The sequence below is a fragment of the Podarcis erhardii genome (assembly GCF_964252035.2).
Source record: "Podarcis erhardii genome assembly, chromosome: 5".
Classification (NCBI taxonomy): Eukaryota; Metazoa; Chordata; class Lepidosauria; order Squamata; family Lacertidae; genus Podarcis; species Podarcis erhardii.
In genome coordinates this window covers 20,043,217-20,055,500 of record NC_138509.1, presented here as the reverse complement: position 1 = coordinate 20,055,500, position 12,284 = coordinate 20,043,217, and the positions used below count along the sequence as shown (strand labels likewise).

The window sequence follows — 12,284 nt, the reverse complement described above, 5'->3', positions numbered from 1 at the left end:
GCCCTTCCACCATTCAGCTTCTGTTCTTACACAAAGGTAGAGTTTGCAAACCAGGACACTACTTCCAGTTTTGGGGAGTTTGTAAACTGAATAGTTCGTAAAGAAGCCTGTTCTTAAACCGAGGTACCACTGTACAAGACATGCATATTTCACAATTAAGGGTATTTCAATTAAGTTTTAGTCAGAGTAGACCTATTTAAATTAATTGGCCTAATTTAGTCAAGAGTTATTCATTTCAATGGATCTACTGTAAGTAAAACTTAGCTGAATACCCCCATAAATGTTTAAAGAATGTGAAGCGGTACATATACTTACAATGGAAGTAGGTTTGTGTTGAAGGCAATGGCAGTGTACCCGGGTACAGTGAAGTCTGCAAGAATTCAAAAAGTAACCTGACTATAAATCTAGGACTTGAATGTTACCTAGAATTAGAAAACCTGAATATAAGTAACAGTTTAAAGAGGAGTTTCTCTCCTGTAACTTAATAGATTTACAAAACTCCTTAAAAACACCGAAGGAATTTAATGCACAGAAGGTTACCCACTAACTTTCAAAAGTTGGTGTGAGTTCCTGAATTCCCTATGTACAATGAAGAAGCTCACAATAATTTAAATTTATTCCAATTTGTAGGAAATAAAGAACAGGAATGCCAATGCCATGATCCAACAAAGCACTCCACACACATCAGGAAGAACCACACATGTTGCCTGAGGTTTCTTTGACATTGCACTGTGGCTTCTTGTTCTGTTAAAGAAGCAAGCAGATTTTGCACTGAAATGATCACGACAGTGCCTGCAGAGAAAACTGCCAACACTGGTGGTGCATATGTGCATCTAGTTTTACTGAATCAAAAATATCAAGAGTAATCACACAATAGATTAAAAGTGTTAGAAATTGGCCATTTGATGCCTGTATGACGATCTCACACAGATACAGGCCAAAATCCAATTTTAGGCATGGGCATACTTGCCATGAGCAACAATTGGTGGTCCTGGATGGATGCAGCTCCTTGTAGATATCTTTAAAAATATATTCAAGAACCAGGTCAACGGGGCAAAGCTGAACTTTGTGACTGGCAATATACCTCCATAAATGTGTTTTCATCAGCCACATACATGGAAAATGGCCATTCCTGTCACCCAGTTAAAGGCCCACACCCATAAAAATAGACTAAAACTGTTTATTCTAATTCTTTATGTGTCTATACTTTAAAATAAATAAATGCAGAAATAAATAATTCAATGATAACTTGCAGATTTAAAACATAGCACAAAATCATATAGATCCACATATCACTTACACAGACTTACTTGGAGACATAAAGTCCAAGAAAATACAGGAGGGCCACGGCAATCATGCAGGCAAAAGCAACCAACAAAGCTGAAGAGAAAAATAGCAATTTAGCTACTTGTGGTTGAGTTACAAGATTCTCTTTCTCCCCGCCACTCCACCCCACATCCTTTCACTACATACCATTAGCAAACCCCACGCTAAATATTTTATCTATAATTTCACAATTTCATTCTGCCCCCCCCCCAAAAGCACCCCATTAAGAAAAATGACTACCTCCAGCTGCAGATAAGAAAGCATTGTGATGGGGTGATCAGTCATGGATTCTTTTAATAAAGAAAATAATGCAGACTACTTTTCTTGACACTGGAATACAGTGGAATTATCGCAAATGTTTCTGACAAATCCGTTCATATGTCATATATGTGGTCCACTTTCTAGCCTCCACACCTACCCTTGGGTCTTCATACTGTGTCACCCAATTGTCTCCTCACACTTGCAAGTGTCAGAAATATGGTGCCAGCAGGACAAGATTTGGGGCAGATGTATATCCGAAGAATAAGCAGGAGGAGTCCTCCAAACACAGCAGGGCTAGCTTACTACCTTCTGAGGTAAGTGAACGTAATACCTCCAATATTCCTCCAAAAACAGGGACATTCTTTTCTACGCCAGTATTACTGCTTGAGCATTTCCTCCTGGTCAAGTGTACAAAAGTTATTAGAGGAAACACACAAAACTGGGGTACTTAAAAGCACAGAAATCTTGGAATTTATGTATTGCGTTTAGGAAAGCTCTGAGTGGGGAAAGAAAACCCCAAATCAATAAATACTACTAACTAGCATTGATATTGATGTAGAATAGAATGTCCCTATTTTCTGAGGACTGCTAGAGGGTAATAACATTGGGGGGGGGGATTTAAGACCAGTAAGTCCAGGGGTCACACAGGCCTCCTGCAGAAGTGTTCATGCACACGAAAGCTCATACCAATAACAAACTTAGTTGGTCTCTAAGGTGCTACTGGAAGGAATTTTTTATTTTGTTTAGGCCTCCTGTAAGTCCATTACATCACCCAAGTGCACGACTGCCCTTGAATGGCACACTGTGTCCTTGAAGGAGCTATATAGTGGTATCTCAGGTTAAGTACTTAATTCATTCCGGATGTCCGTTCTTAACCTGAAACTGTTCTTAACCTGAAGCACCACTTTAACTAATGGGGCCTCCTGCTGCCCCTGCGCCGCTGCCGCGCAATTTCTATTCTCATCTTGAAGCAAAGTTCTTAACCCGAGGTACTATTTCTGGGTTAGCGGAGTCTGTAACCTGAAGCATCTGTAACCCAAGGTACCACTGTAATTGGAAGGAGAAATTTGGGTACCTGCAGCGTATGACTGGAAACAATTAGGACAGATCCACAGAGATCTTTGTGCCCTGGAGCAAAGTTGCACAAGATGAATTGTTTTGATTTGTTTGTTTGTTTCACTTGGGGCTCCACTTTCTCACCTATAGGGTCAAAGCACCTATATTTCCCACAAAAGCACAGTCTCTAGCTTGGCACTGTGATCGTCTTGGTTTTCACTTAAGGTGCAAAAGCTCATTTAAAGCCCACCATGGGTAAATCAAGGTGGCGTTTACTAAGCAAGGAGCCCCCTCACACAAATAGTTTCTATCCTGAGGAATGCTGCCCCCCCCCCACCAGTGGCCTTCCTGGGAAGCATTGTTCTCATTGTCAATGAGCTTCATTTGCCCCTAATTATGTCATCCAGTACCTAAATTTGCTATGTGATAATCTCTGGTCACTTGAAGAGGAATAAAATGGATGAGTGCTCAGTATGGCAGCAAAGAGGAAATTGATGTGAACAATTATAATTAAAAAAATATATCAGTATATAACTAGAATTAACTGGAGAGGGGAAGCTTTTGGCCTGCTCAAAGATCACTACTGTACTTTTGAACAAATTAACTGGATCTGTGGAACGTTCCACTCAGTTCACAGTACCATGTTTTAGCAGCTCCCACACCACAAACCTAAAAACAGAAGTGGGACTGAAACCAAATTTAGACTACCAGATTACATTGTAAAATTGGACTGTACCACTTTGGACTGCGAATTGAGGTGTGTGTGTCAGATATTGTAAACTGCCCTGTGAGCCTTGAATGAAGAGCTGTATAAAAATTCAATTAAAAAAATAGTTGAATAAATAACTGAATACTCTGCTGAGAAACAAAATCCCAGCATGCAGAAAAGGAATAAACTTGTCAGAACAGGCTATACTTGTCCTCTCTGATTTCTAGTTTTCTAGTGCAGAGGGGTTGTTCTATGGAGAGGCACTCTCCCCATCTCACCCCCGGAGTCTCAAGTGATGGAGTCAAGAAGCATTTTGACTACATGACAAATTCAGCCTCAGTTTGTGGATGCCACAGACTTCGCTCATTTTTAACTGGAAGGTTCTATTTCCCCCCACTGCCTTATAAAACCATATGTAACTTATTTCCTGTAACTGCAAACTGATGACAAATCTGACTGGATTTATAATCCTGCCAGCAAGCAATATCTATTCATCAAGCGTACAATAGAAGATACAAGCCCAATCAAATAAAATGCTACTGGACTATTTCCAGCAGAGCTAATAATACAAATCGAATACTTCGTTAGCCAGTGTGTCTAAGGCTAAGACGCCTCATCCCAGAATTATTTTCCATGGATTTAGTTTCTTAAATATTCATCCATCCAACAGCTAGAGTGAATTTTCATACGTTTTTCTCAGACAGGGGAATTATAACACTTCAATAACTATATCTGGCTGCACTATGCATTGTAATGACATCAAACCAATGCCCAAGAACTGTCTCTCAAGTATTAATTAGTAACATGGGTCACCTTCCCCATAGCCCCTTAAAATATCCCATTTTTAAAAAAAATCAGAGCATTGATTGAGGTACCTTCGATTCTTTTGTTTCCTCTATTTAAGCCCTCTGTCTTTCTGGCTGCCTGACACAAGTGTGTTAATATGTATTTATGGGCAGGCGTGGCAATATAACACATATAAATCAGCCTCATATAACCAACGTTTACCTCTAATTACTGTACTTTTCCATGTATAAGACTAGGGTTTTTTTTACTTTAAAATAAAGTAAAAAATCTGGAGGCGTCTTATACATTGGATAGTGCATATGTTCATTTTCTAAATTTGGGGTCCCCAAAAGTAGTGGGTGTCTTATACATGGGGGCATCTTATACACAGAAAAATACGGTAATGCATGGAGGTGTTAAGTTCATGCTTAGGCCACTCCCCCTCACCTTGGAAGGAAGGGCTACCAAACTCTTTCCACCACCCTTTTCTTTCCACCATGTAAACCAACCAGTTAAGAATGCCTGGGCTGGTTGCTCCAAGCCCAGACCCAAGGCAGGTGGAAGGTGCTGCTGGAACTTACTTTTGACTTTCCTTGCATGCTCAGAGACAGCAGGCAAACACAGGCAGCAATAGCCAAGAGGATGAGAACAGGACCAAAAGTCTCCAGAGAATGTCAGTGAGTCCCCTGCAGGGATGTTTGCCTTGGCAGGTGCCCAATGATGCTAAGGCTAGACAGGGGTAGCCTAGCTGCTTTGACTCCTGCACTGGTTACCTCACAACTGGACTGTTGTGATGCGCTCTGTGTACAGCTGCTCTTGAGGGATGGATTTAGAGGCTGCAGTTGGTGCAAAAAATGGGAGCAAGGCTGTCGGCTGGTTGAGCTCCTTCAAACCACATTACATTACAGCTAGTTGCACTAGCTGTGACTTCCTAACCAGGGTTGGAGAAGCCAGGCTTTGCCTCCTTTCCCTGGCAGCCCTCTCCTCCCCAGTGATCCCCTCCTTCTGTTGATATTGTCACCCCAGCAACAGTGACTTCTAGAAGCCAAGCGCCTCATCAAGCACCTTCTTTCTGGCAGTTGGTCCAAGCCAGCATCAAAAAGTCTGCTGCACATAACAAAATATTTGAATGCTCAGAGAAAACAGTTTGAATTCATCACTTTAAAAAAGAGAGAGAGACAGCATGGTTTTCAGGCCCAAATAATGGTTTTCAAAATTCGCTAATGAAATATGGAAGTTTCTGTACTAGGGTGTGTGAGGGGTTTTTTTGGTGGGGGAGGAGTTGCTGTGATAGAGAGCTGTAGGCTTTTTAAAAAGTCCATCAACTGCTCTCTATCTGCAGACCAAGAAGCACCATCAATAGCTACAGCAAATTGTGAAAAAATGCCAAATCCCCATGTTACTTGACACCTACATTTACAATCATTCTCCTCACGGAATTCTCGTTCATTTTATCTCAAATAACTGAGATCACAGACCATACAAATTAATTCCAGTCAGTAAAATGCAAAAAAACAACAAGTAAATGTACACCAAAAGCCTCTAAAAGCAGAACATTGATTAAGAAGTCAGAACTACACGACAAAAGAGGTGTGTGTGTGCGCGCGCGTGTGCATGCGCACACGCAGAAACACAGGAAGCTGCCTTATATGAAGTCCAACCATTAATCTACCGAGCTCAATAGTGCATACACTGACTGGCAGCAGCACTTCATGGTTTCAGCTAGAGAGCCTTTACAGCCCTGCCAGGAGAGGCCAGGAATTGAAGCTATGACATTCCACACACAAAGCATGAGCTCTACTATTCAGCTATGGTCCATTCACATCTAGCAAGAAAGGATGGATAGCTGCTCATCACTTCTGGTCCACAGTGTCAAGATGAGAAATGCTACCTCTTAATTTTCTGGAAAGTTTTAATTAGTGTACTCCAAAGGCAAGCTAGCTGTGAAGCCCCACACAATGCATATTACTTGGACACAAGTCCCCCTGATTTCATTGCAATTTACTGCCCTGCAAGCATGCTGAGAATCATAACCTTTGAACATTAAAGTTCGTCACAGTTTGAACCGCAAGAGAAATAACAACAAGGAGAAAAGTGACAGTGAGGAAGGTAAGAAGGTAAAATAACACAGTCTGAAATTAGCAGTTTCACTAGAAACAAGACATTACTGTTGGTGCCCTTTTGTTCTATATATCTGTAAAGTAGCACCTCCAAGTGGTAAAACTCATTATTGCCAGCTGCTTCCACATCATTCAATAAACAGTGAAAAAGAGGGAGTAGAGTTACCCTAAGTCATTCAGCCAAGACTACAAGAGAGGCAAGGGAGAATGAGGCAAGGTTCTAACCCGACACAAGAAGGTAGATTTCTCCTTCCTTTCACTGCTCACACAGGTAAGTGAAAGTGTACCATGGTTCCCCAGACCAACACTCCAGCAAACCATGATTTATTGCATGAATTCAGATTACCGGATTGCTTAACAGATGATATTTATGATATTTTCTGAAGCTCATAAAACTTTAATTTCCATAAACTTGCCTATAGTTCATATCATGCGCATTGTACTTTCTAGATGGTTCCAGACAAAGTTCTGTTTTACAAAGAACACATTGGCCACAGTAGAACATGGCTGGGCGTGGGAAAAGGGAAGGGCATGAAACTCAGAGGCAGAGCACATGATGTCCATGAAGAAAGTCCCCAGGTTCAATCCATGCTGTCCTTAGGGTTAATAATAATAATAAAATAATAAAATTTTATTTATATCCCATCTCCCCTGCCGAAGCCAGGATCAGACTGCTTTGTGATCTTTTCTGATGAAAAAGCTGTCTATAAATACTTGAAATAAATAATATACTCAGGTATATGGGGTGAGGTGCTCATCTCCGCTTTCAGGCCGAGGGAGCCAATGTTTGTCTGCAGGCAGCTTTCCAGGTCATGTGGCCAGCATGACTAAACCACTTCTGGCACAACGGGACACTGTGAAGGAAGCCAGAGCGCACGAAAATGCCATTTACCTTCCCACTGCAGTGGTACCTATTTATCTACTCGTGCTGGTATGCTTTCAAACTGCAAGGTTGGCAGGAGCTGGGACAAAGCAACAGGATCTCACCCTGTTACACAGATTCGAACTGCTGACCTTATGATCTGCAAGCCCAAGAGGCTCAGAGGTTTAGACCACAGCGCCACCTGCACTAGGTATACTGATTTCAGTAGGTGTGACTGTGAGGCATGACTAAGGTTGTGTGGCATTGACTAAGGTCCTCTTTCTTGGTAAGCAACTCTTTGTTGCCTAAAATACATCTGGGCACAAAAGAACCCTGCAGTTAAAAGAGTCTGCAATCTTTTGGTTAGGTTTTTTTTTGGGGGGGGGGGGTAATACGTTTTCTACAGCTAAACATCTTGAAATGATTTTGCTTGATAAGAAAAAAGTCCAGTGTGATGCTAACCTCCCAGTTTGCCCCAGCTTAAGCAGGAATCCTGAACTCAGTAGTCTGCAGTAATCCCTTGAAACCAGCCAGTTTCCAAGCCACATTTTGAATACATAGTTTTTGGACGATAGCCTGTTAAAAATAGTCAGTTCCTCACCACATGAGAGCAATTGTTCATCAGTTCTGGAAGAGCCATAGCCTCACTCACAGTCACGGTTCATTTAAGACGCTAGAATTCATGGTCCATATGAAACAATTAACCATGTCTTTGCTTCTCAGGCAATAATAAGGCGAACAAGTCAATGGCTTAGAATGGGGATGAAGCCAGTGAAATGTGGGCTGTTATGTATCACTGCTGATGGAATTGTTGGTAGAGCTCCCAGATACCAAACTGGCCTCTGAAGTCATGCAGAAGCAATTTCTCAAAACAGGAAACCAATGTAACTCTGGGGAATACTTCCGCAGGTTAGCACAATCAGTAACAGATTGGCCCACCAAGAAAGCTCTTGAATCTGGTGTTATGGCGTGCTGAAACAGAAAGCAAGATGGCAATTTGGCAATGGTCGAGTGGGTAGGTTTGCTTGTGGAACAAACAGCCTGGCTCTCTGATGCAACGCAGCTGGAACTAATTTTGAAAGGCGTGAATATAACTTAGTGTAATGCTGATGATGAAGTAGACTTTAGTCCATGAACCCTTTATGCCAAAATAATTTTGTTAGCATTTAAGGTGTCACAATACATTTTGCTGTTGTTAATATAATGGGAATGTGTACTACTTTTATCCTACTTGATGGACTGCATTCAATATTGGCCACATTCCAGTAGTGCAAATTTGCACTGGACAGATGCTTTTTTGGCAGTTGGAAGTTAAGTGTTCTGCAACAGAGACTAACATGAACACTGGCTTATATGGAATCAGTCCATTGGTCGATCCAGCTCAGTATTGTCTGCCCTGACTGGTAGTGACTTTCCAGGATTATAAACTAAGGTCTCTCCCAGAAATGCCTGGAGATGCCAGAATCTGAATATGGAATCTTCTGCACACAAAGCAGATATTCTATCCTTGTGCTATGCCCATTAAGGGAGACAGGGCAGAAATTCAGAGTCAGTAATATGTGCTTGAGTCTTATTTGTCACACGCTTTTCTGAGAGGGTAGAGAGATGCATCATGACTACTTATTTTTTAAAAAATGAAATATGCCTGTGCACAGAAAAGAACAAATGAATTCTGGAAATGAAATTAATTTTCCCCCAAAAGTTGTCCTCAGATTTTGCTGCCAAATACATATTGGAAATTATTTGAATATTTCAGTATTAGGATGCTCAACATTACCCCCTAGTTGATAATGGATAGCATTTGATTGTTCGCTTGTATTTTGTATCAGTTGAAAGTGGAGAACATTCAATATTGGTCTCGTCCCATCAAAACAACCAAGAGAAGGCACCAACAAAATCAAAGCACTTTTCCCAATGAAGGAAAAGCAGATAGGGCCCCAGGTGCGGGCTGTTTACATGGCCAGGGCATGGACCCAAGGGAAGCCTTCCTGCTCCATTGGCTCCGCCCCTGGCCCAGCCCATGTCCAAGCCTGCACCCCCATTTCCCAATCCCAGCTGCAGGCTAGGCTCCAGCTCCTGATAGGTGGCACAGGTTTACGCCCACACCACCTATCCGGATGGGACGCCGATGCTGTGATTCCCTTGTCAGGGCCTTAGGAGAGCCCTCGCTGTCCCACAACGACGCCCCACCAAGAGGGTGAGCAAATCCTTGTGCTGCAAATCCTGAGGTAAATTTTTACTTTAGAATCATCAGCTGTTATTTTTCTTTCTTTTCTGTACAACTCCTAAGCTCTGCAGTTCTTACTTGAAATTAAAAAAAAACATTAAAAAAGAAATCAAGCATTGGTTTGCTGGATCAGACCAAGGGTTCATCTAGCCTAGCATTCTGATTCCAGCAGCTACCTGCTAGATCCCTCTAGGAAGCTCATAAGCAAAGCATGAAGGCAATGACTCTCTTCTGCTGCTTGTTCCCAACACCTGATACTCAGGAGTTATGCTGTCTCTGAAACAGAGGTTTCATTTTAGCCATCTAAGCTACTTGGTCCAGCATGAAGGAGATCTGGGCAGAGTCATGCAGCCCTTCAGAATGTCCATTTCCTCAGTCTGCTTTAAGCTCTCTCTCTGTGTCTTGTCTGCTGCATGCTAAAATATCCTTCTTGTCCTTATGATGCTAAAGGAAAGGTTAAAAATGGAACTTGAGACCAATTAGCATACACATTACAATTTAGCAGTGTGATTTACGAGCTTGGCCACATTTTGTACTCTTTTGGAGAGCTTGAGTTCAGACCTTTTATTCCTCTGTCAAGTTAAATTTGTCTCCTTGGAAAGTTACTGGCGGGAGGGGGGGAGAATGACTCAATGCTAATTTCAATTAGAGGCAGATGAAAGCCCATTCATAAATATTGCCTTGGACAGACTCACTTTTGCCTCTCGGTGCTGCTGACCTTGAATAACCACCACACCCGTCCCGCGCCCCCAATAGTTCAAAAAGAAACAGAATTAAGGTTTTGCAAGCTCATGTTCATATCAAATATAGCTGCCACTGCTCTAATGTGTTAAAAATTGCTGGACACATATAATACAAAAATTGTAAAATTAGGTTTCATTCTCTTAAAACCATTTCCAAAAAACAAAGCAATTGCTTTCAAATTCCTGCAAATAAGCATTTTTACCATAAGTGCATTAGATTTTGAAGGATGTCACTGCTGATTGTGTTTCCTTTTCTCAACACAGCTGGACCATTTCCCCCAGTTTGTTTCCATAAAAGCAGATGGAATTGCATATTCCATCAGTTCTAGCAATATACATCCTAAGCAAAAGGAGCTTGCTATTTAATGTCAAAGGTGACATTAGTGGGTTAAATGTTATAGTCCTGGTCACCTGCTAAATGATTCCATAATCCTAACTCCAGTTTGTTATAAGTAAGGTAAGCCCTGTGTCAACAAGGAATTGCAAAGAGCTTCAACCACAGAGAAGTTATGCACAAGTTCACCAAGTCGCATAGACAAACCAGATGGGGAAGCAGGATCAAACCCTGCTAGCCACCGACCGCTGCTTCCACCTGCTTGTCATAACATACAAACTGTGGGTCACACCCTGGCACAGGAAGTGATTATGGTAGAATACACCTCAAATTTTACAAATTAGTCAGGAACAGTTGGTATTTGCAAACTAGCAAGTTATTATTAAGACAAATTAGACTCCAGGATAACTCTGTAAGTAGAGCATGAGACTCTTAAATCTCAGGGTTGTGGGTTCAAGCCCTACATTGGGCAAAAAAATCCTGCACCGCAGGGGGTTAGACTAGATGACCCTCATGTTTCCTCTCCCACTCTACAATTCTGTAATTCTATAAGCAACTTGTTATTCATTTATTGGTTCTGTTCAAACCAGTTGTTCCCAGATTGGAAGGAATCTAATTAATCTGCGTCACCAAGAATGCAGGCAGCAGCTGCCACATCACACCTCTCTTCACCACCTTTTCCAAATTGTTCAGTCTGCTAGTACAGAAATTTGTAACTAAAGCATTCACTTTTTGCTGCCACTGCTTTCTGCTTTTCCATTCATTTTTCTCATTAATATCCCAGCTTGTCCTTTAAGAAGTTCAGAAACCATCATTGTGGTTTCCTCCATTTTATCATCACAGGAACCACCTGAAATAGGGTAGGTTGCATAATAAGGATGCGCCCAGGTGTTCTTCGTTGCTAAGCAGGAATCTCAAACCAGGTCAATCCAAAGTGTTGGACTTGTCTTGGAATCAAGTGCAACACTCTGTTTACTGCTAGTTCTCTTCAGTATGGATAATTACAGGAAGCCTTTTTTTCTGGTCAAAGTACAAATGGAGCTACTTTGGGGGAAGTGGGCCCTTCAGTGGTCTAGGAGCCATGGCAACAGCCCATCTTGCTGCCCTTTGGAATCAGCCATGTTCACACATAACGTGGCAACAAACTGAGGCTTGACACTGATTGTACTCTGGTTAGGAAGCTGCAGTGAACCCCAGCTCTTGAGTGTACCTGAATGAGACCAAGTGTGGCACTCAGCATCGCCAAGTATCCGCAGCTTATGCCCAGAACCAAAGAACTCCAGTGGCCAGCAGCACTGCATGGCAGGAGAAAAGGTGGCAGATTTGCCTGAGAATACCTGATCCTCAGTTGGACCATATTTTCAGCTGACCTTTGCCTCCTAATACCTGCACAGTTTGATTTCTCTCACCAGAAGGCAAGTCAGCAGACATCAGTTGTAATGGGAAATATGTAACTACTATAAGAGCACTGTCCTACCGTTGATAGGAAAAGAAATGGCACTGAAATAACATCTCACATAAGTACAGCCATTGCCCCCGTTTGAAACAGACCTCTGCCTTCCAACTCAAGCTGGCCTAACTGTCAAATTCTCCTTTTTTCTTTGTTTTGTTTTGCTTTGCTCCACTTTGCTGAGAAAACAACATCAATAAAGGGCTGGGAATTCGCCCAGAATTCAACTCTGATCATCACAATTCTGCACATGGACATTATCATCTAAAATCCCCCTTTCTTTCCAAATAATGATTGGCTTGGATCCAAAGAATCACAGAGTGTTCTGCGTAAGTTCCTCCAAGGGTAAGAGGAAGTTACAATGGATGCACAAGGACATGGGGGCAGAAGCAGAAGAGGGACATTGGCAG

General features: G+C 41.9%; 1 protein-coding gene across 4 annotated transcripts in view; it reads right to left on the bottom strand.

The window, feature by feature from the left end:
* The window catches only part of LOC309341560 (heparan-alpha-glucosaminide N-acetyltransferase-like), a 178,957-nt gene that overhangs the window by 135,715 nt on the left and 30,958 nt on the right, over window positions 1-12,284 (bottom strand). For all 4 annotated transcript variants that reach the window (XM_081861216.1, XM_081861218.1, XM_081861215.1 and 1 more), the window contains 2 exons: window positions 1,311-1,380; window positions 316-370 (listed from right to left, as the gene is read on the bottom strand). In XM_081861216.1, coding sequence (XP_081717342.1) covers window positions 316-370; window positions 1,311-1,380 — 125 coding nt within the window. The remainder of the gene's footprint in view (window positions 1-315; window positions 371-1,310; window positions 1,381-12,284) is intronic.